This window comes from Python bivittatus, unplaced genomic scaffold, assembly GCF_059951505.1.
Source record: "Python bivittatus isolate LINGU-HERP-01145 unplaced genomic scaffold, Pbiv_v1 ctg000590_np1212, whole genome shotgun sequence".
In the NCBI taxonomy this organism is placed as follows: domain Eukaryota; kingdom Metazoa; phylum Chordata; class Lepidosauria; order Squamata; family Pythonidae; genus Python; species Python bivittatus.
This window is the reverse complement of record NW_028277086.1, coordinates 13,939,341-13,964,691: the sequence shown is the minus strand read 5'-3', so window position 1 is coordinate 13,964,691 and position 25,351 is coordinate 13,939,341. Positions and strand designations below refer to the sequence as shown.

The 25,351-nt window shown below is 39.7% G+C and overlaps 1 protein-coding gene and 1 long non-coding RNA gene across 4 annotated transcripts in view; one reads left to right on the top strand and one right to left on the bottom strand.

The window, feature by feature from the left end:
• LOC112540099 (uncharacterized) overlaps window positions 1-9,389 on the bottom strand; it is a 44,110-nt gene extending 34,721 nt beyond the window's left edge. The window contains exons 1-3 of one of the 2 annotated variants that reach the window (XR_003084168.2): window positions 8,343-9,389; window positions 6,329-6,481; window positions 4,018-5,903 (exon numbers count right to left, since the gene is read on the bottom strand). This is a non-coding gene — a long non-coding RNA (uncharacterized LOC112540099). Of the gene's footprint in view, window positions 1-4,017; window positions 5,904-6,328; window positions 6,482-8,342 lie in introns of those variants that run through there. The other variant, XR_015797567.1, reaches the window with a different exon arrangement.
• On the top strand, window positions 376-22,403 carry COLEC10 (collectin subfamily member 10). Of its 2 annotated transcripts, XM_007423341.4 has the most exons (6): window positions 378-784; window positions 9,911-9,982; window positions 13,599-13,670; window positions 15,620-15,673; window positions 20,926-21,021; window positions 21,656-22,403. In XM_007423341.4, exons 1-6 carry the CDS (start codon window positions 649-651, stop codon window positions 22,045-22,047), a joined length of 822 nt encoding a protein of 273 aa, XP_007423403.1. In that variant the 5' UTR covers window positions 378-648; the 3' UTR covers window positions 22,048-22,403. The 2 variants fall into 2 exon arrangements, with proteins under 2 accessions (XP_025019260.1, XP_007423403.1); XM_025163492.2 differs by lacking the exon at window positions 15,620-15,673 and having other exon boundaries at window positions 376-784.
• Window positions 22,404-25,351: the final 2,948 nt, after the last annotated feature.

Genomic DNA, 25,351 nt, shown 5'->3' with positions numbered 1-25,351 from the left:
ATACATTCCTGGCAGCCTTTGGTCATTCATCCCAGGAACAACCCCTTCCACCATAAGGCAGCATAGTAGGATTTGGGGGAGGCAGGGGGGATCCCTAGTACTCCTACATCTTTCCACAATCATTTTCCTGCTGTTCTCTTCTTTCCAGTACAAGCTGTCCACGGCAGATGTCTTACAGTGAGTCCCAAAGCAGGTTTACTTAGAAGTAAGTCCCCTTATCTTTAAGGGGCTTAGTCATTAATATACTGTATTTAGAATTCATGCTTTTTAGTGTACTTGTTCAGCAAACCCAGAGGAGAAATTGGTCCTCCTCTCAGCAGGCAGACACAAAACAGAGGCAGACTTATGCATTCAAGATCACTCTTCCAGTCTGCGCTCTTAAATATTTCACAGCCAACAGATAAAGTTTAATAAACAACTGTCACTGCTGCATAAATCTACTGGACAATGTACGATCTCGACTCTCCACTTTTCAAACCCACGCTGATGCATGCTCTAATAGGTCTCTTCAGTGCCTGTTTAAAGCTCTAATCAAAGGGAATTTTCAATTTATTTTGCTCTCCAGAGTTATACGGGAAATCTTATTTTAGCAATTATTGAGAGTGGAACAACGAAGGGCATTTCCTGCAGAGCTCAGCAGTGAGCAGCATGGAGAAGCAACGGTGGAAACATGAAACTTTCTTAGTGCTGTTTCTTGTCCTGGTTCAGATATTTGGCTTAGAAGATGGCAACCGACAGACAGCAGAGATCTGTTCCACGCATACCATTTTACCTGGACCGAAAGGTGAGGTGCTAGAAAGACTTCTGAGGTAAACATCCCTGCAACACTAATGCCCTTTTCTATGATTGCACCCTCTCCTCTTCCTCTCCTCCTGCAAGTTCTTATGCCATAAGAAATGGAAAATAAGGTGGCCAACTTTTCAGCTGGTTCCTGCGGTGATAACATTGCTGAGTAACTTATCGTGCAAGCTTCCGACTTTATTTTTAGTGCAAAACCATGAAAAGGGTTATTTGTGGAGCCTTTAGCAATTGACAGGCACAGAACGAACCAGCCTAAGCAGAGGCAGGAAAACTGGCATTTTAGACTGAGGAATTATGGCATGAAATAATGAATATTTCAAACGTCAGTTGCATAATTTCCTGCTATTAACCACTGCATTTTAGGATCCAAACATTTTCATCTATCTGGCTGCAGCCATCACAATAAAAGAAATGGAATGATGAAGGGCTGATGGGCCTGTAGCATTTCCTGAGTTTATTTTTTGGCGAAGAAAATGCATGTGCAAATGTTTTAATTGCAGTGAAAGACAACCCGCTAGCCCCAGCATGTTACCTAGAATTTCTGATTATAAATTCACATCCATATTTCAACAGCTCTGGAAAAGATTTTGTGTTGAATCTAATGCTGTATGGATGAATTTTGGAAGGCCCTGTACTGTATAACTTTTATGTTGCAACCAATATTGTCTTGACTACTGTAGAATTAGGAATAGGCCTACGAGCAAAGATAGGCTGTTCACGTGTTTATGACTGAAGCATTCTGTTGGCTGAACCATCCCTAACTTGGTGTCCACTATATGTATAATACTACAACTCTCAATGATGATGTTTGCTTGGCATGATGGGAACGGTAGTCACACACACATAGAGGGATCCAGGTTGGGAAAAGCTGGTTTAGTACACCTCAGCTATGAGGCTGAGTCATAGCTTTGATAGTTGTACCTTTAATTTGGGTCTGTGTGCTCATCTCTTGGGGCATATTTTGGGCATAGCAGCTGCCAGCACTGCCATCAGGACACACTGCATTTGCCTTACCTCCACCAGAATGGGAGGTTATGAGTTATTCTTTTAAGTTGCACACAATCAGTGCCCTATGGCATTGTGGTCAATTTAAAGTAGTAGCCTCCATGTCCCAAAATAGGGAGCAGCAACATAGGAAGGATCCCGGTGTAGACTGTATTGCCCAAGTCTTCCTGAAATGCAAGTCAGCTATGCCTGGAGAACGTCCTGAAATGGGATGCATTGAAAATTACAGTCTGCAGCTGGGCTTCATCTATAGACTACCCCATTACAGGCCAGCATTATGTGAACCCAGGCTTTGTGGTTAATTAATGGTTTGGCATCTTGTACAAGTTAAGTCAGTAAGGAGAGCACAGTTAAGCTAACAATATACAGCATAGCTATCTACTCCTAAACTTGATGATTCCAAACTGTTCAAATATGCATCATGTTACAAGCCCCACCCTTTTGTATTTGCATTGCAGCACTGCATAAAAGTATGCCATGGGAAGAGTTACCATGATGTGGTGACACGTGTGTCATGCTGCATCTATGCTATGTAGCAGTGCGCTTCTTGAAAAGAAAAATTAAGGACTGGAAGCTTCCATTTCAAATCTTAGACCAGCCCTTATCACTGTGCACTCTTACACAAATCACAAGAGATCTTTGCTGGCATTCATCCTATTTGTTGGAGAAAATGAGGGCGTGCAGCCTAAACATCTTAGCACAAACATTTTCAGGGCTGGCTCACATTTGGGAAAGATTAGAAGTTAGGTTCTCCCAATGTCATCCAGGTATTTTGAATGCTTCTCACAAACTTTAATGCTAATGTTCACAGGGAAGTTACAGGTATGTCTGAGGCAGGCTGTGGACCCTGCCTGGATCACACAGAGTTTTCAATCATGGGGACGATGATACACATCTTCTTACTGTCTCTCTGATCAGTGGGAGACCTCAGCAGAGATACTAGGTACACTCTCAGTGTTAGATTATAGCTTCTGAAATTTGTACCCAAGCTTTCCAAGCAGAGCTGCCTCAGATAGTTATAAACTGCTTAAGTGGGGATCTCTCTCTAAATTATTCTGCAAAACATCAAGCTAGCTAAATAAACCGATTCAAAATCCAGAATGTACACTGAAACAGAGCATACATTTCATCAGTTCCAGTAAAAATGTATTTAACTAAAAATTGCAGCTGTGAGAGTTGACAACTGAAATCCTATAGCATGGATGATCTGATATCTCAAAGCCCATGCTGACTTTAAAAGGCAAAAAAGGCAGAAAATACAACAGAAAATAAAGGTAAAATCTCTCTCCCAAGTACAATTTGGGGGTCCTAGTAAATACATGGACATATCCATGTTGTTGCTGGTGAATAATAAATCTCTACAGTACTGAGTGCTCAATTGGGGTGTTTGATGCTGCCCCCTGGTGGCTATGAATAAGAACCTCTAAGGCTGTAAATGCTGAAAATGAATTGAAAGAGCTCATGCAACTCTACCACTTCTCCACTGTAAATTAAATCAGCTCAGCTTTGTTCAGGCTTTCACACAAACCTGGAAAAATGCCACTGATTTTAGGAATGGTCTCATTCAAGTACATGTGACATTCAGTTCTAATCTGCATTGTATAGCACTATTTCATTCCAATATAAAAGACACAGTCATCCCCAGGCACCCAGTTTTTCTTCTGAAGACTTTTAAAGACAAAATCTGAATAGTTCCTCAGAAAAGAACTAAAAAGGACAGAACAGCTTTCTCCTTTCACATTTCCTTTGTAACTTGGGCATAATGGAAGCTCAGGCTAACCCAAAAGTCATTTATTGGCTTGTCTACATTTATATCCTTCTGACTTTCTTCCATATTGACTTTCAAGGTGGCCTGTCTTGTTTTTTGCATCCTAAGTCTTCAGATTTTAGGGACAACTCTTCTTCAGGCTATGTCCATCACCAAAGTGACTGGGATTTGGAAAGATGTACACATCAGGAGGTCCCAGGAGGGGGAAATCCTCTCTACCTGATGTTATTCTTCTAGCCTTCTCTAAACTTCAGATATATTGAAATCAAACTCCCATCATCCCCAGCCAACAGGTGAGCATGACGATGGGAAAGGGTTGGTCTGAAATAAAAAAAAAAACCACACCTTTCCCCAATATATGCATTTTTTAAGCAATTGACAAACACCTCTCTCCCCAGTATTCCAAATTGTTTTAAAGAAAGTACAAGGAAGGGGATTTCAGCTGGATATTAGCAAGACTTTCCTAATGCTAAAGGCTGTTCAACAGTGGAATATGCCACCTTGCAAGTCTGTGGATACTCCTTCAGTGGAGGCGCTTAAACACAGGTTGGATGGCCCTCTGTTAGGGACACTGTACTAGAGAATTGCTACATTGGGCAGAGGGCTGGTCTGGACTCTGTCCAAGGTCCCTTCCGACCCATACATTCTATGAAAAATGGAACCATGGATTGCCCACATCTCCTCTGCTGATGCTTCTCACCTGCTGAAATCAATATGCACTATGCGTAGTTCGTATTGATTTTAGCAGGATCAGAGAGATTCAGAGAGGACAAGACTACCAGAATATATGTAGAATCTTCAGGTTTAAATACAATTAGGTCCTAGACATTTCTAGTTGGTGGGGAACAGCAGCTGGAGCCTGTGATTGAACTCTTCTGGCCTTGTAGCTTTCCTTCCCAAAGGGCTCAGGTTGGTCATTAGCTAGTTGCCATCAAATCAGGCTCAGCTCCTGGTGGACACATATGCAAATACGGGTAATCTTGACTTGAGGCCAATCATAAATTAAATTTCTTTCCAGGACTTTCCTTTGATCTGAGTTGGCTCTTTATGTTTTGAATAGCATCTTAATGACTTGCCAATTCATTTGATGGGAAGCACCATATTTTCCCATAAAAGCATTTGCCGTAATACTTTTCTCCATGGTTAAAATGCGCAAAGAGACAATGCTAATAGGTTGGAATTCTTTGCAATGCACTGATGATGTTACCAAGTTGGGTAATGAAAATGTCTGCAAGCAAACCGCCAAGCTCAGAGACCACCAAGGACTCCACAGTTCAACTCTGAGCTACAGATATTCTCTTCTATTGAGATCTTGTATTTGCTACAGCAGCCCAACACAGCTACCTCTTCCTGAATTATGTGACTTCAACCAATATTCAAACTGTAATTTTCAACGTCCTTGCTGAACTGTCCAAGGAAATAAGGACGTGCAATTGGGAAGATCTACTGATGTAATTGTATGATTGGTCCTCCACATCAAAAATGAGGGAAATATTGTGTGTGTTGGGGTGGGGGGGAAGGATGAGGAATAGCAATGGGCAATGAAATTTAATAGGAACTTCAAAGGGATTTGAATTGAGGTCCTGAGTGAAATCAGTGAAGGCATTTTTGAAGGGATAAAATGGGAGTATAGTCTATGGCAATGTGGTGTGTTTGGAGGGTTTCTCTTTCATTATTCTGACAAATGTCAATTATAAACTCCTTGACATCAGTCAGCACCTCCAAGGCCTGTTTCTTGTGGTCACTGCTTTTTGCTGCCCATCTAATAATCATAGTTGCAGAAGTTCCCCTCCGAAAAATGACCCTGCCACATTCTGAATTCCTTGCTAGAAATGGAAAGGACTTCAACACCACATCCTCAAACCTGGCAGAACTGTTTTCCTGTCGTCTTTCCAATCGCTCCCTTCTTGTCCAGGCCATGTGATCGCCATGCTTTAAAAAAATTAAAAATCCTAAAAGTCAAAGTTCTTTAGCTACATAACTCTAATCCTGCAGACAGAGGAACAAATTAGGTAACTTGTATTATTTATATCTCTATTTCACATGTGGCAAAATTGATTGCATTATTTCTAGCCTCAAAGGACAGCAAGCAGTTGTGTGAGGTTCTGTCCCAGGCTAGTAGATACACTAATCAAGAGCTTCTTTAATTTTTGAGATCTTATTGTCCATACACTTTCAAGCATGTCTTCCATGAGGGCTAGAAACTGAAAGAAAAATAGAAACTCTCTGGAAACTCAATTTTCTGTCAGTCCATGTCTGTGGCCTCTGTCAGCACTCAGCATCCTAGGCAGTTGTCCAGACCAACAGATGATGCTTGTCTTGAGGCATGCTTTATAAAAACAAACAAAACCCAGTTTACTGCTCTGAGCAGCATAGCTGCCATTTAAACTTTCAACAGTGACCCAGAGTAATGTTCTTTCAGGCGATTGTGGTTAGAATCCAGCTGTCCAACTCTCCCAATGGCTGGCTCTTGACAGACCTGGAGAGGGACCTGCTGTTCTGTTTTCCTGCCAGAGCCAATGCACATAATATCCTGATCACATTACACAGTAGGGCCAGCTTTTTGTTATACTCAAAGATGTCATGCCTTTAATATCCTGCAGAAATTAAGCAACAAAGCTTTTCACAGCATGAGATACAGGGGAAACCTAGATCTGCCAGGGATATAGCAGATGAAAACACAAACACTGCCATTAAAACAAGAGAACCTAAGTTAGCATCCCAGGGCAGGAAGTGAATGATACAAAGCCTTACCTTACTTTTCTTAGATTCCACTTCAGCTAGCACTCTAGGAGGAACAGAGCTGTAGAAGACGTGTAGGAGATTTTGTGGTGTTCCGGCAGCCATAGCCAGCATTGCAAAGGGTGAGGGGTGTTGGGTGTCAAGCACCATCTGAAGGCTCCCCGTCTAGGAGAACATCCAGAGACACAGTGGCTAACTAAATTAATTATAATATATTGACCTAGAAGTAACTTTTATTGAAATCATAGCCAGGATGAGCAAAAGTCAAAATCATCTGGATGAGACCTTTATTAGGGAAAGGTGAAGTCTTCTGTGAGCACCTCTGGACTCATCGTGATTTCACAGACACATCTGTATGTGGCAATAATATGGAAGTGCTTTGCTTCCTTTCCATATGTTGCTTTTTTTTTTTTTTTCTGGTTCTCAAGTATAGTTCACAGTTCTGAGATATCCTGGTGGTGTCTTATCCAAACTGTGGCTCTGCTTAGTTTTGAAAGATCAGCCAAGATCAGCCAGGTGCTGCCATAAAAGGGTATGAAAACTTTTGAAATGTCAAAAACTCCTCATAAGACAAGATGAAATCAAAAGAAGGGATAGAGAAGAAAGAAAGAATGTGAGAAAGCAAGCCCATTGCCCATTTGTTGATTTAAAGACAGTGTGTGAAAAAGTTAATAGGCTTGAATTATGGTGTGTTGAAGGTTGAATGAAGAATCCAGTAAGAGCAGTACATGATGGAATAAACCATGTAAATAAATAGAATGCTTAGCAATTGAGCAGGGAGGAAATTAAGGATGTGTCATATGCCCTTAATTGTTTAATATATTTATGGATAAAAGCATAAGGAGCAGTTGTGGTGACATTAGAGGTGTGTTGCCTGAAGATGTAAATGCACATGTACTTTTGTCTGGGTGCAAGGCCATGTTTTTGGCTAAGAACCCAAATGTTTCACAGCATATTGTTAGACTGTGTGCTTCAGCAAGAAATATGGATCTGAAGATTAATGTATCGAAGACCAAAGTAGTTGTGTTTGACAGGGAAGAGGGAGTGGACGAATGGACATTGAACAAAAATGGCAAAAACGAAAGTAGATGAATTTGTGTACCACAGTAGAATGCTTCCTGATGATGGAAGATGGACGGAGGAATGTTAAGATATGCAAATGCTAGTAAAGCAATGGTTAGCATGTGGTCCATTGAGAAGCATGAGTATTTGCCACACATACACCACAAAACAAAATGGCCGTGTATAGGAGTAGGGTTCTGCCCATTTTGTTACCTGGAAGTGAGAACTGGGAACAGAATTGAGAATTGGGAATGGGTTACTTCTAAATTTGGTAAAACGAGCCAAGATAGAATCAAGAATGAATATAGAATGGATACCAAAGGAACATTGTAGTGGGTTGCTCATACAGAGAGAATGAGTGAAGACTGAATCACAAAACTATATTTGAAGGCACAGAAAGGAAAAGAGAGGGAAAGTTGAGAGGTGAGAAATTTAAAGAAAACACGGCCATGTATGAACTCGATGTATGGATATAGTGAAACAAGGATGGTTTGCTAAGACAAAAGATATGGAGATGTATAGTGACTGTCATTAAATCTGTATTTAGCCATATTTCCTTGTCTTTTCCCTCTCTCACATCTTTAATTTATTTGGCTTACTATTTCTTACTCCTTTTCTGCATTTTGCATAATACTGCTTTCTCAGAAGGGGAATAGCATGATGGTTAGGTATATATTATGGGAGAGAGAAGAAACAATCACGTCCAAAAATTAATCCAAATGCTTGAGCCATAAAGCCTACAATTCAAAGTCACTCCCAAGATGGAGATATCAGCTGACTGCAGCGTCAGTATTAGGTTAGGACAAACCTTATCTTTAAGGATATCACTGCACCAGGTACAAAGCCATTACCATTTAACTATGGATCTGGGATCTACCAAATTCAGTGGGATGTAAAACTGACCAGATCAGAATTGACTCGCACGTCTTATTGTAGAAAGGATAAGTGGTATCCATTTACTTACCACACCATAATTTGCTGAGGAATGCCAAGCCTGCCAGAAAACAACAAAACATTTATTTTTTTAAGCATCACAACGCAGAACACCACAAGAGGGCAGCAAGGTACAAATCTTGGTACATTTTCCCATGATGCATATTATTTAACAGCTGAATTACTTAAGGAAATGGACTTTCACCCAGCTTAATACAAAGGGAGTTCTCCCAAGTTTGATCCTGGAGCAGAAAGGCCAGGGTGTGGTTTAAGCATAGTTTGTTGAACAAGCCATAATGGCTCAGATTGTGCATCATGTTAAGCCACAAAACTGGGTTTACATGCCAAAATGGCTGTGTTCGCCAAGTCAAAAGCAAACAAACAATATTATGGCTTAATGTGTGATGTGAACCCCACCACAGAATGGGCTGGGTGAGCTTATTTTTCTGGATGAAGGGCTTTGTTGTGGCAGGAAAATCCTTCAGGACCTGCCCTCCACACACACACACACAAATACTTAATTGCCTACCTACCTCATTTTAGAGGGCAAAACATCAAGAGGATAGGCACAGAGCATCATCTTCCCCAGTTCATTATTATTCCAGGGAAGATCTCGGCAACAACAGGAAATGCAACAAGATGGGCAGATCTTATGTGCAGTAGGAGAATTAAATCTATTGCCATCCGCATAGCTCTTTAAAGCCTGAAGTTTCTTTCAAGTCATGCTTGGTGACTTTATGGAAGGGGGGGTACATCTAGCAGAACAATCCCAGTTAAATAGCTAAAAGTCAAATCTGTGGGAAGAAGTATGTATAGAATTACATTAATCCACATGTACACAAAATGCCAAGCTTTGCTTTTCATCGGCAATATGTGGCGATGCTAGAACAGTCATTTTTGTTCCCATGGATACCAACATGCCTGGACACAGTCTCTGACTCTAATGATGAATTCTTCAAACTTCGTGTGTTTGTTTATAAAGGCATTCCTCTAATGCAATACATCCACGATTGGTGGATTTCAGATGTGTGGAGCTCAACTCCCAGAATTCTTAGCAAAGGCCATGCTGGCTGGGGAATTCTGGGAGTTGGAATCTACAAATCTGGAAGCTACCAAGCTTGGAAAACTACCACTCTTGGATAATTGATGTTTATATTTACAGAAACGTCTCTGGGCTACAGATTGATTTGACTGGCATTGACTGGGGACATGGAACAACCTTATTCATTTTGTCTTCTGTCAAATTGATGTTTTGTCCCTGAGAACTCCTTCCGGTTATTTTGAGAGCATGCTGATCACACGCTCTCCACATTTTGCATAGACTTAGTATCCTAAATATGAGAATGGTGATGAGGATATGGGTTCTTGATCCTATTTCCCGAAGTAAAGTTGTTCCAAGTACATTTTCTCTACTTGTATATAATGGGTTAAGAACCCAAATCCCTAAGGAAGTACCAAGTATTATGAAGGGTTTGGCATATCAGAAAATAGGAGTTGGGCCAATAGACTTCATGTCTTCAAAAATTAAATCATATCAGCATTTCCTAAATGTTGTTGTTACCTATGACATGTCCCCTTCCTATATGTTTCTGTTTAAAGGAGATGAAGGTGAAAAGGGAGACCAAGGAGAAATGGGAAGAAGTGGGAAACTTGGCCCCACAGGATCCAAAGGTAAAACCATTTATGGTGATTTGTTGTATGGTAAAAACATAGGGAGCAGTCCCTTACTACTTCAAGTTTCACAATGGCTGCGTTGACCCAGCATGCTTAACTTGGGTACTGAATTAGCCCAAATGGGCTGGGTTGGCACAAGACAGTAAGCCCTAAAAAACATCAAAATTTAAACCAAGGTTTTGTAACCTTATTAACTTTAAGATGTGTGGACTTGAACTCCCAGAATTCCCCTGCCAGCATGCTGGCTGGGGAATTCTGGGAGTTGAAGTCCATGCATCTTAAAGTTAATAAGGTTACGAAACACTGATTTAAACTATTCAAGCTTAGTATGTAATGCCAATGCAGCCTTTAGGCCTTCAGCTAATCTGGTTAAGTGTATTGTATGAACACAGCCATTCCATTAAATATTTTTACAAATATTTGTAAGCTTGTCTTGTTTCTTAATCCCAGAAGGAAGCTTGTCTTGTTTCTTAATCCCAAAACAAGCTTGTCTTGTTTCTTAATCCCAGAAGGAAAGGAATTATTTAAAAGGAAGCTTATAAAGAAAACTATCCAGAGGGTTACTTACGAGTGATTTTTTTCAGTGCTGACTCCTGGTGACTGCTTGGACTAGTCCCTGCAGTTTTCTTGGCAAGGTTTTTCAGAAGCAGTTTACCATTGCCTTCGTCCTAGGGCTGAGAGAGAGGGACTGGCCCAAGGTCACCCAGCTGGCTTTGTTGGCAGGACTAGAACTCCCAGCCTCCCACTTAACCACAACCCCGAACTGGCTCCCTATGAGGGAATTTTAGACTAAGCTAAACAAATATTTTAGAATTAATCTGTTTAATTTAAATGAATTTTAAAATGGCACCCTTTTCATCTTTTCAAAACCTCATGAGATGATAAAATGGCTTTACATGGACTTTGGTGTGGGTACGGCATTGTTTAATGCCACTGGATCTGGGCTGCCCAAATCAAGATGATCACAAGATGGCAGCAAGGCGACCCAAAACTTTCTCTTTCCAATCATGTAATGGTCATTCAGATTTTTGCAGGCCAGATACAGTAGCCCTATTGTTATTTGTTTGCTTGCTTGCTCGCTTGATTGATTGATTGATTGATTGGCTGACTAATATAGCCACCCATCTCACAAACGTAACTCTGGCAGCTTACAATAAAATAGATAAAAACCAATAAAATACATAATATAAAATAAAAACACAGCAGCCAAGCATCATAAAATAACCATCAACAAAGCCAAGAGACAGGCTTTATCACACTTCCAGAACCCCAGGCCTGGGCACAACACCAAGTTTTCAGGGCCTTGCAAAAGACCAGCAGGATTGGGGCTAACCTAATCTCAGGTGGAATTATGTTCCACAAGATGGGTGCCAGGGCAAAAAAGGCCCTCCTCCTGGGCCCTGCCAGCCAACACTCCTTAGCTGACGGCATCTAGAGCAGGTAGGATGGACAGGAACAACTGGGGAGAGATGGTCCTGTTATTAGCTTAGTCCCAAGCCATGCCTTGATGGCCCCACAGACTCTCTGTGGAGGATGGTATTTTAAAGTATGCAGAGATGCAAAGATAACTCCTGTCTGCTACTTTTGGAAGTAGCTGTATCTTTTCCCAGAATGATGTGGCAGCTGCAGAGGAATGAAATCCAAAGTATTGTACAGCTCTATTTATTACCTCCTGAATCACCAGCAGCTTGCTTTAAATACTGGTTGCTGGGAAACAAAATGGAAGGGGACTTTCAGTCTCTAGTTCAAGCTTGTGAGCTTCCCAGATGCATCTAGTTGTCACCGTGTGACCCAGAATGGTGGTCTATACAGCTCTAGGGTCTATCCAGCTGAATTCTTTTTAGGTTCTTACACATAATTGCCCTGCTGACGTGCACATCTTACCCAAAAGAGTATGAGAATAACAATCAGGGAGTTGCATATACATTTAATGATTTTTTTTTCTTAGTCATCATTTAAGAATATTTTTTGAAACCAAAACATAACTCCTACAGGCATCTCAGTGGGGAGTTTTGAGTGAGGCAGATAAGCTTGGAAATGTCATGTTGTTTCTTCTACAAGAGTGCAAAGAAAGGGAGAGAGTCAGCCATCTGCTACTAGACAACTCAGTATGGTACGTTAACAGAGGCAAATCCAAGTCAAACTCTCTTCAAAAGGGGGTCCATTCTGTTGGATTGGACTAGAAAAAACATATGCAACACCTTTTAAGTGGACTAGCGAAGGATATGTGACATTAAAAAAAAACAATTAGTTCGAAAATAGAATTCCTATCAATACTCCTGATGTTTTGCTTCCATAGCTCTCCTCCTACAATGTCTAGTCAGAAGGGAGAACTTCTCACCACTTCATAGCTACACAGATGTCTCCTCTTAATGACTGGAATGCTAGATTAGAACATGGCCATCTTAGTCCAGCATCTTCTTTCTTACAGCAGCCAGCAAAACACTGCTAGAATGTTCTAGAACTAGAGGTGGAGACACACCCCTTTTCTACCATTGTACCCTTCAACTGGTATTTGAAGGTACAGTGGTGTTGAAAAGTTTGTGAACCCTTTTGAATTTTCAATAGTTCTGCATAAATATGACCAAAAACGTGATCTGTTCTCCGCACAAGTCCTAAAACTAGGTCAAGAGAACCCAATTAAACAAATGAGTTTAAAACATTATACTTGTTCATTGGTTTGCTGAGGGAAGTGTTCCTCAATATTTATTTCAATATGTTTATTTATTTCAGTGCATTTCAAAATCTACCGACGTGTCTAAATTAATAACATTAGAAATGTAATATGTGATCTGTAAATTTAAAAAAATGAAAGAAAAAAATAAAACTGAAGGGAATTTAGCTAATTTGCTTGAAAATCCTTCTCCTAACCCTTCTGAAGAAAAAAAAAATGGTTCTAATATTGACAAAGCTCTGCTAGTTTTCTTGATTGAGATACCCTCTCCTGTGTACAAAGTATTTATAGCCATCGTTTATTGATATATTTGATATACTTTATATATAGCCTAGAAGAACACATGCATCTTTTATATGCAGCAATTCCTCCAAAATCATTTTAAAAGGCCTAGAAATTTCAATTATAGGACAAGCACAAACCATGGGTTAATGTTCTAATTCCCAAATTTCATGTCCACTTATTTTACCCAATCTTTAATCATTCCCTGAAATGTCCGATAAATGGAAAATAACGCTTTTATTATTAATCTCAACTTGAAGTCAAAAATACCTTGTCTCGGTCTCATGGTTTTTAAAACAGCCCATCACTGATTTAAATGGCATTTAAACTCAACATTCCATGGATAATAGAGATAATATCAATTCCAGCTACTCCTTTCAGTTTCTGATAAAAACACATTTCTGCTTCAGGAACATCCAATAAAAAATTCAGTTCCCTTAATAAACATGGAGTTTCAGAAACCATCAAAGCAAAACACTGAAAATACTGACATGAAGTATATCAAACATAGCTTCAAACTCAGCTTCAAAAATGCTTCAGAAAAGATAAGTTGATGCAAGTCATAATATTATCCAATGGACATTATTTAAAGAAGGCTTCAAATTTTGCTCTGAGACTCAATGAAACAATCTCCTATTTCTTGTATTTCCAACCCAGGAAACAAAGGAGCAATTGGTGATATTGGTGAGCAAGGAATGATAGGTAAAATTGGACCAATTGGCAGAAAAGGTAAGTATAAACTGATAACACTTTTTCACTGAATTGTAAACCCCAGTGCAAAATCACAAAACACCTGCTCTTTATGTTTCCCAAATGAAACAGAAGGGTTTTATTTCCAAAACAAAGGTACTGTTAACTTATGCTTCTCTTTCCATGGCTACCAGCATGAATCCATTCAGACTATCTTGGTATTGTCTATGGTTGTGGAAAAACTCTTTATAACTATGCATTTCGATTTCCCCAGTAATGCTATCTGTTGAATTCATTATTATTTAGGGCCCATGCAATTAAATACAAGAGCAAAGAATTTCTGCAATCTACAGTATGCTGAAGAGGGGAAAAAAGAATGAATAGGTTTAATTTAAAATAAGCTTTGACACACTTGAGTTCATTTCACCAAATGCTGAAAAATGTAAAATACAGAAGGAATATTCAGAAGCCTCTTCAATGGACAGATGAGAGAAAAATAGGTGGGAACCTCCTAGTCTCTGCTGGGAAGACTGTAACTCAGTGTGGTGCAAATGCAGAAGGTCATAGGTTCAATCCCAGTCCTTTCCAGTAGGATTAATAAAGTTCTCAGTCAATCTAGCCAAGATCCTCCATCCCTCTTGAGCAGATACACCCTTCGATACATCCCTATCAGCCACATTTCCTGAAAGCTCCATGTTCAATTTTATTTTGAAGGGAACTAAAGCCTAAACAGATGTGTGCATACGGGCCTTCCCTATGGAAGCAGGAACCTTGGGGTTGGCTAGTCAAACTTAATGCAGCTGTGTTGGGAGCCTGGCCAATAGGCATTTTGAGATTCATGTTATGGGGCAGTTCACTTACACATTCACTGAAGACATATGCATTTCTATGCAATGCTCAGATGTTTCAAGAACAAAATTGTTCCAGGGGCACTATCTAAATTGGCAACAACTGGTTCACTTTTCTTGTAGCCAACTAATTGTCTTTTTACTCTTCCTTCTATATTTTCCCACTGTTCCTTGCAGAACTCTCCTAACTTAGAAATATTGTTGGGGCTCCTTGCAATGTACTACATGCTTGAGATCTCCCCACAGATTTCCAATAATATTTAAATCCAGGGACTATGAAAGCCATTCCAAAGTTTTATCTTTCTTTCTTGTGAATACTTGAGGGTTGATTTGGAAGTAGGTTTTAGGTTTTGGTCTGCTTAAATACCTTATCTCTTTTCAGCTTCAATTTTATTATTCAATGCTGAATATGGCAATGAATTCAGAATTATAAACATCTGTATATATGGACCATTTTTCACTGGAAACACAATGCAGAAGTACAGAAGATTACTCTCTTTCCTCTCCAATTGTAGTCCTGTTGAAAATTATCCCTCTGCCTTTAAAAAAAGAAGTCCTATTGATGCCAATAAAGCTTTTTGACCTGCCTGGGGCTAATAGCAACTAGGGCTGAATTCTCATAGAGGGAGAGGGAAGATTAAACCTCTGCACCTCCTCTACTGCAACTCCATTAAAAAAAAAATCCTCCTCCAGGGTTCCCATTTATTCATAAATAGTTTCCTTAAGCGCCTCCAAAATCTGCAAAAAAGTTCTCATTCCAAAACTGAAGTTCATATCCTACATCCAATGGGGATTCGCTTATTATCTCATTATCTTTTTACAACAATTGTCCATCTCAGTTTTTGCTGCCTTTGCCTGAAGAAACAAAGGTACCAGCCACTAAGTCTTTAAACTTTTAATGGGTCATCTATTAAAATCTAAAGTTTACTATTCCAAAACAAAAGCTTTCAGAGCCTGCCTAGAAAAGTCTATATGGAAATAGATTCAATTTGTATTCAGTGGAACTTATTCCAATGTATGTAAAACTGAAGTGTTTACCTTGGCCATCCACCTTTGCACTTTATTCATTTCTCAAAATCCACTTTGCGAATGTGCCTGCAACTTTCTGATGGAAGACAATGTATTTTCTTCTTTATTTAGGTGACAAAGGGGTAAAGGGTGTATCTGGAGTCCCTGGAGGAAAGGGTAAAGCAGGTACACATTGTTTGCTCTTCTTTTGCATTTCTGAAGCACTTTTGTCCTTTAGAACAGGGATGGCCAATTCTAGCACTGTGTACCCTAGCCTGCTGGTTCAAAGGACAAGGAGGAAGAAGCATATTTTATTATACTAGCATATCCTATCACTATCACAGCAGGTGACAGTACCAGCCAACCTTGGCTGATCTCAAATAAATTAACCAGAGTGAGACGTGGGAAATAACTAGGAAATCCAAGGGCTGTAGGCTAAGCTAAGAAGTAAAGAAACATTCTAGAAGAAAACAGTGGCAAACAACTTCTATGTTATGGCTATGAAAACTATCTGGATATGACCATGTGGTTACCCAGAGTCAAGCTTGACTTGCGGAGATGTTTGTCTTTATCCCTCCACAAAAGTTCAATTGCCTGTAAAAAATAAAAAAAAAAAATTTTTTTAAAGTTCAATTGCGCAGTAATGTCTTACCAACTAGCTGTAAGACAAAGATCAGGGAGGAAAAATCAAATGAAAGGCCCTCACTTTTTCAACTGGGTAATCCAGCATGCTTTCTCATTATATACTTCCTGAATCTATCCACTAGAGATTAAGAATTTGTGACTCCAGAGACATTGCTCAACTACAGCTTTCAGCAGCCACAGCAGTATGGTCCACCGTGACTTCAATAAATAACATCTGGAGGGCTGCAGGTTCCCCAATCTTCTAGATTTGATCTGGAATGAACTTTCACACTTTTCAGAGTTTTGTGATCCAGACTAAACGTTAAATATGCACATCAACACTCACAAAGTAGGGGGAACTATGCATAAAAATGTATGCAATTGAGGAAAAATGCTTGTAAAGCCTCATATTACAGGAAAAAAAACGTAAACATTAGGAGAAAAGTGCATGAAAACCTACATTAGAGAAGGACAATACATTGCAAATAGCAAAAGATTATTCTATTTACGAAAGAAAGGAGAGAGATCATTGAATTAATGCTATGAAAAAAAAAAACAACTCCAAGGAATAATGCATTATTAGAACCTAAACCAAACTGAGTGCTATTTTTAATTATTTGAATGGGTTACATTTATGAACTTGACGAGTTCTTTATTCTATTCCTTGGTTTTAAATACAATGTTTTCTTAAGGACACTGGTTTATTTTTAAAACAGATATTGGGCTTCTTACTAAAAGAATAAGCACCAATGAAAGAAAAGCCCTTGCACAAATATTTATTTCCAAAAGCCTAGGGTTAAACGATGAGTAGCACAGTAGGATTTTTTTTTTCTCTTGACCCAAATGGAACTCAGAGTTAGTTCACAAGACAGCAACCTGTAGTCTCTTCTTCTCGGCCTAGACTGAATATATTCACTAGTAAGCTCATTCAGTAAATTGTTCTTTGTGTTTTGCAGCAGCTTCACTGCCTAATGTCTGATCGTGACGTCTATGAATGTATCTACTAATAAATCCCAACGGCAGTATAGTTCAAATCCAGCTGGGAAAAAAAAATCACGAGAATGACTTATTAGCAACAGGGTTTATGCTATGGGGGGGGAGGGGGGGACATTATAAATATACACACCTTCCTAAAAATTGCTTGCTCCTTTTTTGTTTTCTCTCAGAACAGGAGAGGCAGACAGAAGAGGATGCTCTCTCAAACTGTTAATGAGCATTCCCCTCTGCAACCACTTCTCTCCTATTTTTATCCCTCTACTTCCTCATGGGCTTATTGTAACTTACATTAAAAGCATCACCATCAAAGATGCCAGAACCCAGAAGATGCAACACACTGACCCAAAGTCACCCAGTGTACTTCCATGGCTGAATGTGGATTTCAACGGCTGAATGTGGATTTCAACCTGGTCTCCTCAGTCTAGACCACCATTCTAATCTCTACACCAGTGTTTCTCAACCTGGGCCACTTGAAGATGAGTGGACTTCAACTCCCAGAATTCCCCAGCCAGCATGGCTGGCTGGGGAATTCTGGGAGTTGAAGTCCACTCATCTTCAAGTGGCCCAGGTTGAGAAACACTGCTCTACACCATACTGATTCTCTTGCAGACTAGAAGGGCATGTCAGGAGTTTATGCTTCGTGCTTTAAACTATCATTAAATGCCAACTCAGATTTAATTGTAGCAGCAAACTAAGCACTGGGGATTCTGACTCATACCTGTTCAATAAAGAAAACCAGAGACTCAAGTTCATATTAAGAAGGAACTAAGCTTTGGTCAAAAATGGGGACAAGAGCTTAGATTTGCTTTCCTGGTGTGTAAAAGAGGAGGGGAGACTGGAAACCAAAGTCATACCACTGCTTATTCACAACATGACAGTCATTATTGACAATACATCATTATTGACAAAGGGGCACTGTTTACAAAGGTCCTGATTTTGATGCACAATCAGCCCCCCCCCCATAATCAAATGATGTCGTCATGGGAAGCGAGGGCGGCTTTTTCTTTTGCCAACTCTGATTTATCCCTGTTATTTCCTTGAACAGGGAAATGCCATTTCAAGGCAAGAAATGGAAAGACACCCAAATGTACAGTGGTACCTCGGTTCACGAACTTAATTCGTTCCACGATTCTGGTCACGAACCGAATTGGTCACGAACTGAATCAAATTTCCCCATAAGGTTCAATGTAAATAAGGTTAATCCATTCTGACCCCTACGAATGTGGTCGCCAACCGATTTTGGTCACCAACCGAATCAAATTTTCCCATAAGGTTCAATGTAAATAAGGTTAATTCCTTCTGAACCATATGTATTTTTTAAAAAACTACAAAAATATGAAACAAAGTACAATACAGTACAGTATGAAGAGAGAGAACACTAACCTTGCTCCAGGCGACTTCTGGCATGGAGGACAGGAAGGCGGGTGGGAGGCGATTATTGTTTGGAGGGAGAGTCCCCCTCACCTACAGGAAGCCACGACGTGTCAGAGCAGGGAAAATGGCCACGGGTCGTGTTCATCACCCGATGTGGAGTTCGCAAACGGAAGCAAAATTTTGCGAACGGTGCTGTTCATGAACTGAATTGTTCATGAACAGAAGCATTCGTGAACCGAGGTATTGCTGTATTGGCTGGGTTAAAGTAGCACTCATAACTGCATACTTTGTCCCTAGGAACAAACAGGAAAAACACCCCAGCCTGGAGCTCAGAGATTTGCAGAGGATGGGATGGGATGTGGAGTGACTCAGAAGAGAAGGTGTTGCTCCTTCCACTCCGCTCAGCAATTTCTTTCCCCCATAGTGGGGAGGGGGTCACTTTATTCGCCCCATCATCTGAAGCTCAGCCAGCCCTGCCCAAGATTTCTACTACCTGATATTTCCCTCCGGCTAGGCCAGCTGAAACTGATCAGAAAATACTCCCATGGGCAAGATCAGTTGGGCAATACTCCCATGGTGCATTTTTATTTATTTGTCTGTTTGCTTTTCACCTTTCAACCCTGCAATCCGGACACTCTTGGCCGCTTACATTGAGTATAAACATCAAATAAATATCCACAGTATGGCAGCTATAAAAACAATAGAACACGACCACCCAAACAGAAAACTACAATCAATAAAAATAGAAAATGATGGGGGGGTGATAAAATCAGGAGAAAGATCTCTGGAACAACACTCTTTAAATGCTTCTGACATATCAATAAAGAGGGGGCCAACCTGATCTCTCAGCACCTCGTTTCAGTCTCCCCCAGCAAACCTCCCCCAAAATGTGAGATCAGTAACAGTTTTTCTCTATTTGATTTAACTGACCAGGCTAGTTCTGGTTGGAGTAGGTAGACCTGCAGATTTTTAAACAGAAGTGTCCAGAAACTAAAACTAAGAAGCCAATTTTCTGGAAATGTTCTCAATAACCAGTGTTTTCTTAAGCCAGAGGTAGGATTGCTATGTTCAAAACAGCCCCATAAGAGCTAGCTTAGGCTACAGTCTGGCTCTCTGATTCAAATGCTGTTTGCGAAGGGGTTATTTTAAATGAAAGAGTGAAGTCTTTCCTGCATTCTGAAATGATACAGACACCTCAGACAGAATTAGGCCTACATCAATTAAAACGCCATGCTGATCCAGCCCTCTGCCCTCAGCCATTTTCATTTAAGTTTATAATTAAAACTTTATGAAAATGGAAGATTCAAAAAATAGTTGTTAATGTTACACCCAATGACTGTATTCCTGCAACATACTTAATGAGGCCAGTTAAAAACCAGATGTATTAATACAAGAAGTTAAATATGGTTAATTTTAACCTTGGCTTGGTTTTTGTGTCTTAGCGAGTGATGCAAACCCAGATGGTTTAGTAAATTTATGGTTCAATGGATTACACAACCACCCCAAATGGGGTATACTCTAAGGGGTCAAATGATTGCCATCTGAGTGTGAATACAACCATTGAGTGTTAATGTGTATAAGCAATGGCGGGGGGGGGGGGCTTTGCTGCCTACAGTAATATTAATACTTGTCTTGAGAAACTCTACTTTTTATGGTACTGTGAACTCCCATAAATCAACCAGATTTCCCAAAAGAAAGTAGAATCACAGCAAATATTTTGTGCACAGGATCAATGTGCTGCTTTTGCCAGGGAGACTGACTAGAAATGGACAGAGACAATTTCAAATCGCCACTCTACTTCCACACAGGATCAAATTCAACACCTTTTGGCCTTTCCTACTTTGCAAGATATAAGCAGCAACAGAACTGCCTTTGGGCTATAATAGGCTAGACCAGGAACTCAAAAGAAGTCCCAGAAGATGATAACGGCAAACATTTCCACAATACAGGTAGTCCTTGTTTAGCAACAACTGGGACCAGCAACTTGGTCATTAAGCGAAGTGGTTGCTAAGTGAAACCATGACTGTGTTTACAATCTTACTTCAACTTTCCTTTGCTTTACAGACCTGTGAAGGTCATAAATGTGAGAATTGGTCGCAAAGTTACTTCTTCATCACTATCGTAACTATGAATGGTTGCTGTATGAGGCAGTCGCTAAAGGAGGACTACCTGTATCACCAAGACAATTACTTTGATGTCACCAACTCAACTTAAAGTTCTCTTTATTTATTTTTTTATGAGGACAAAAATTGCCTGTACATTTTGAATTATTTGTGAAAAACTGAGATACATAAATATAATAACGACAGTTAACATAGGATTGATAGGGAAGAGGGGAACGACAGGTCTCATTAAAGGTGCTTCAGACCAACAGCTCATAGCATCATGTTATTCATCTTGATACTTCAGTTACCTGTACTGTTTTTATATCTATACTGAGTTAGGTGCTGTCTGTGACTGTGGGAAATATCGCAAAGTTGTCGGACAACTGGACATCAATGTGGCTCGACTCAAAAGTTCCATTACATTTGTAAAGAATGGTACGTTTCATATCCTTTGTTAGTTTCTTTTAGCTTGGGGACTGGCGTGGGAACCCTGTAGGCTGGAAGTTGTACAAAGCCCCCAAATTCCTCAAAGATCGTGCCATCAAAATCCAGTGGCAAACTGCCCATTTTTGGTGGCATACTTTTTTCTTCTTTTTGATGACAAGAGTCTCCCAATTTATATGCTGATAATAAAGAAAATATTTCAGTGGGGAAAAAAATGAGTAAAGTTATATGATCAGTGCTCAGGTACCAGAGAGCAGTGCCTTGTATATGTTGCAGACAGATACAGATATTGGGCATGAACTTTCAGTAAAAGACTAATCAGGGTTGATAGTTAGGAAGTGCAAGTCATCAACAGAGAAAAGTACTTAATAAATTAAGGATACGCTTTCTTTAGAAGCAAATGGGGGAAATATAGTGAAGGGATGTGGGGGCTTCTAGTTATGAAATGGCAGAATTTGGGGGCAGAATTACTAAGATATATTATGGGCATGCAGGACATTCCAGCCTGCAGGTGTGCTGCAAACTAAAACAAGATCTTCTTTGTCTAAGACATTATTATACGTGGCCATCCTGAAAAGGCTATTGTAAAAAAAAAAAAACAGATTTTTATTTCTCTTTCCAAAAGTATTAGCAGGCATCAGAGAAACAGAAGAAAAATACTATTACATTGTTCAGGAAGAAAAGAACTACAAGGAAGCTCTCACTCACTGCAGGATTCGAGAAGGAATCCTAGCCATGCCGAAGGATGAAGCTGCTAATGCGGTGATTTCTGACTATGTCTCCCAGAGTGGCCTCTTCCGAGTCTTTATAGGGGTGAATGACATAGAGAAGGAAGGTCAGTTCATGTATGCAGACCGTACACCATTGCAAAGCTACAGCAACTGGAAGGAAGGAGAGCCTCAGGACACCTACGAGAATGAGGACTGTGTGGAGATGCTAAGCACTGGAAAATGGAATGATACGGAATGCCACCTCACTATGTATTTTGTCTGTGAATTCCCAAAGCGGAGGAAGTAGGCAGAAGAAGATACATACAAGCACCGTAGAATGATTCTTTGACAGCTACAGGATTTAGGCCTGTCTTTCCCATCCTGATGCCCCTAGAACAGTTGGACTTCAATTTTCATCATCCTGACACAGCACAAGCAAGGAATGATGAGAGCTGGAGTTCAAGACATCTGGAGGGCACCACATTAAGGATGAAGGTTCTTGGGAAAGAATTTGGTTCAAATTTAGGAGCACAGGAACAAATTACAATTGGACATTAAAATTCTAAATCCTTCCAAATTAGTATTTTAGTACCACAGAGTTAATATGGTGTTTTGTTCCTTCGGCTAAGACAGGGTAGGCAACGTGCTACCTGCAAGCACCAATGTATCACCAGACACTTCCCTTGGTGTGCACCAGATCCCATCTTAAGTGATATATTTTAAAGATTATTTTAGTAAAAAAAAAACCCAGAAAGCTGCCAAACTGCAAAATGAAGCCTAAATGTCTACCATCATATTTATTTGCTTCAGAACTGACAATGGTCAATAAACTCACTTATTGGGATGATAGGAGGGTAGTTCATCTTCAGTTAAATGACTATTTTGTGAGTGGTCACGCCCACAATAATACTGTACCTATTTTATGAAGAGATAAGTCTTCCACAACAGCCATCTTTTGAAAGAGCCTACCTCGTGCTCTCACAATTTCAAATGTGGCCATAATCTCTTTCATCTACTTACTCCTTACATTATGCACATATGCATCTGAAGAAAATGTAGCCTTATGGCACGCATGGCAGGGACAAGGGAAATCAGAGCCACAACAGAACAAAGAAAATAAATTTTTCAGCTAGAAATGTGTGAGTTGATAACAGAGCAGAGTTCCATTCCAGAAGATTTATGTGTGGATTTTTAATTAATTCTCTGGATATAAATCCGTGGGAGTGGTGGAGATTTATTTACTTCTGCAAATGTACAAGATGCCCAGGTTCTCAACCCCTTCTTTATATTTATGGCAAAAGGACTTTGTTACAGAGATTGCATCTCCTTTGTCATGCTTCCTGGAATAACCATGTGACTGTATGATTTGTGGGGTCACAGTCAGTCCAGGAAGTGCTACAAAAGGCAGCCCAGACTACTATGATTGGTGAGACTTTCTGCTTTGATAAAATAGGAAAAAAATGGATGTCCTGATATCTTTTCATATCTTCAAAAGTGAGATAGATTTTCTTCCTGGAAATTTGATCCTAGCAAAATACATGGCAACATTCTTTTATATCTTTACTTCAATATAGCCAAGTCTCAGTTCCTTGCATATTTATAACCCAGTTCTAAGAAAGGTTGTTGGAAGGTATTGGTCACTTGAATTTAGTCTCGGTCTATACATGCAGAAGAAAAAGATGGTTAAACAGTTTGCAGAGCTCCAGTTGGTAAACAGGAAAACATGTGTGATTGCTCCCCCACTGATAGAATCCCCCAAGGGTTTTGGGGGTTGGTTTTGTTTTGGTTTTTTGAGCAAAATTCAAGGTGGGACCCCCTCATGAATATTTCCTCATCAGTGATTATGGCACAGTATCAAGTCCATAACAGGAGAATACAACCCAGAAGGAGAGATTCACAATTAATCTCATTAGTTAATTGATTGTCAAGAAGGTAAGATGTTAATGTACTGAATCTTGAAAACTGAATAAGACAGAATGCTAGCATTCATTTATTAACAAACGCATTAAAGCAGGGTCTCTGAGAATAATTTCCACCTCTTTTTCTCAGGATGCAAGACCAACGAGGTAACCATCTTTTTTCCAGATAAGGCTGATCCTGAAATATCCATCTGCTTATTGTTATAAGTGTTAGTGTTTGGTATACCTCCTTTTCTTCCCAGCCCTAAAGATCTCTTTTGAACACATTTTTCTGTTGCATCTTAAGACAGGAGGTTATCCTTGAGGGCACAAGGCAGGCTGTGTATCACAGAGTTTTCTCCTACCCCACTCCCAACATCTATGGCCTGAGGTCCTTGTTTCAATCTACCTCTTAGTATGGCCCGCCCTGCCTACTGCAACAAATCAAAACAGAAAACCAGTGCAGCAGGCAAAAATCTGGGCTAGTTTTCTGTTAAAGGAAATGTATAGTTTTACTAACATAGTAGAACCCTTCATACCAGCAATAGGAGAAGATGCAAAGATCCAGCTTTCAATTTAGAACTGCAGTCCTACTCTGAAGTACTGCTGTGGTGACCAGCTACAATTGCAACACCACAACCAACAGAAATACATAGGGTTTATTTTACCTATTGTTCTTTGGGACATTTTGCTAAGATCGTTTTCATTTGTGACCATGAGGAGCCAGAAGAGTAGAAGAACTTGAATCACAAGTTCATTTGAGAGACAACATTGGCGTCACCACTTTTCTGGGCTGGTCTTCAGTCTCTAGTATCGTTCAGCCAAATTTGCATCCTCTGCAGAGATGCTGGAAAAGGGAAGTAGTATTTGTTTAAAAATAATTATAAGATGTCACCCAAAGGAAGGTATTATCCAACTGTAGTTAATTTTTTCACTGACTAGAGGCAGACAAGGGTAGAAAATCAAAACAGCAGTTGTTGTAGAGAAAACTAATTGTATCTGTCTCTGGAAATGAGATGTTGATGCTATTGACTCAGCACATTAAAATGCCACTTGATGCTACTTTCACAGCATCAATAAATATCTATGAAGGGGCCTGGGACCAAACTAGTCTTCTTCTTTTCTGTACTGAACATACAATAGTCTAAACAGAGTTTATGGAACCCCCAAATTAAGTAAAATGGCTAAAATCACTTGAGAGCAACAACTCTCACAAGTTTTCAATGTTTTCACATGAGATAATGCAAGATCTTGGGGATGAAACTGCCAAAGACTCATAAGATTTAGTGCATAAAAAGGTTGGCCCATTCCTTGAAAAGGCCAGAATTGATGATGCACTCATGTTGGGAATTGTTTTAAGTTGTCCCCTACTTTCTTCTGAGGTTAGAAGTTGTTGGTTATCTGTCATGGTTGTAATCTTACGGAATGGTCTCATTAGAACTGAAGTTTGCTTCATCAGTAATTAAGATGCGTTTGTTGATTAATGTGCAGCTGCCATCAAGATGATAATTGATTTTAGTGACGGCTCTGTTATTGTTTTTATTATTACTATTACTATTATTATTATGGCTATTTATATTTTAAATTTATTCGTTATTATTGTGGACCTTTTAATTGTACTTGGATGTTTTAGCTATACCATGGATATTTTAAATTGTGGATGGACATTATTATTGTTAACTGCCAGAAGTCCTCTGCAGATTCAGCAGTATG

Excerpts from the sequence above, each read along its gene's own strand:
- COLEC10 (XM_007423341.4), top strand. The coding sequence starts at position 649 with ATGGAGAAGCAACGGTGGAAACATGAAACTTTCTTAGTGCTGTTTCTT. Across the intron at positions 9,983-13,598 it reads TGGCCCCACAGGATCCAAAG|GAAACAAAGGAGCAATTGGT; the intron begins GTAAAACCATTT and ends TTTCCAACCCAG. Across the intron at positions 21,022-21,655 it reads CATTACATTTGTAAAGAATG|TATTAGCAGGCATCAGAGAA; the intron begins GTACGTTTCATA and ends TCTTTCCAAAAG.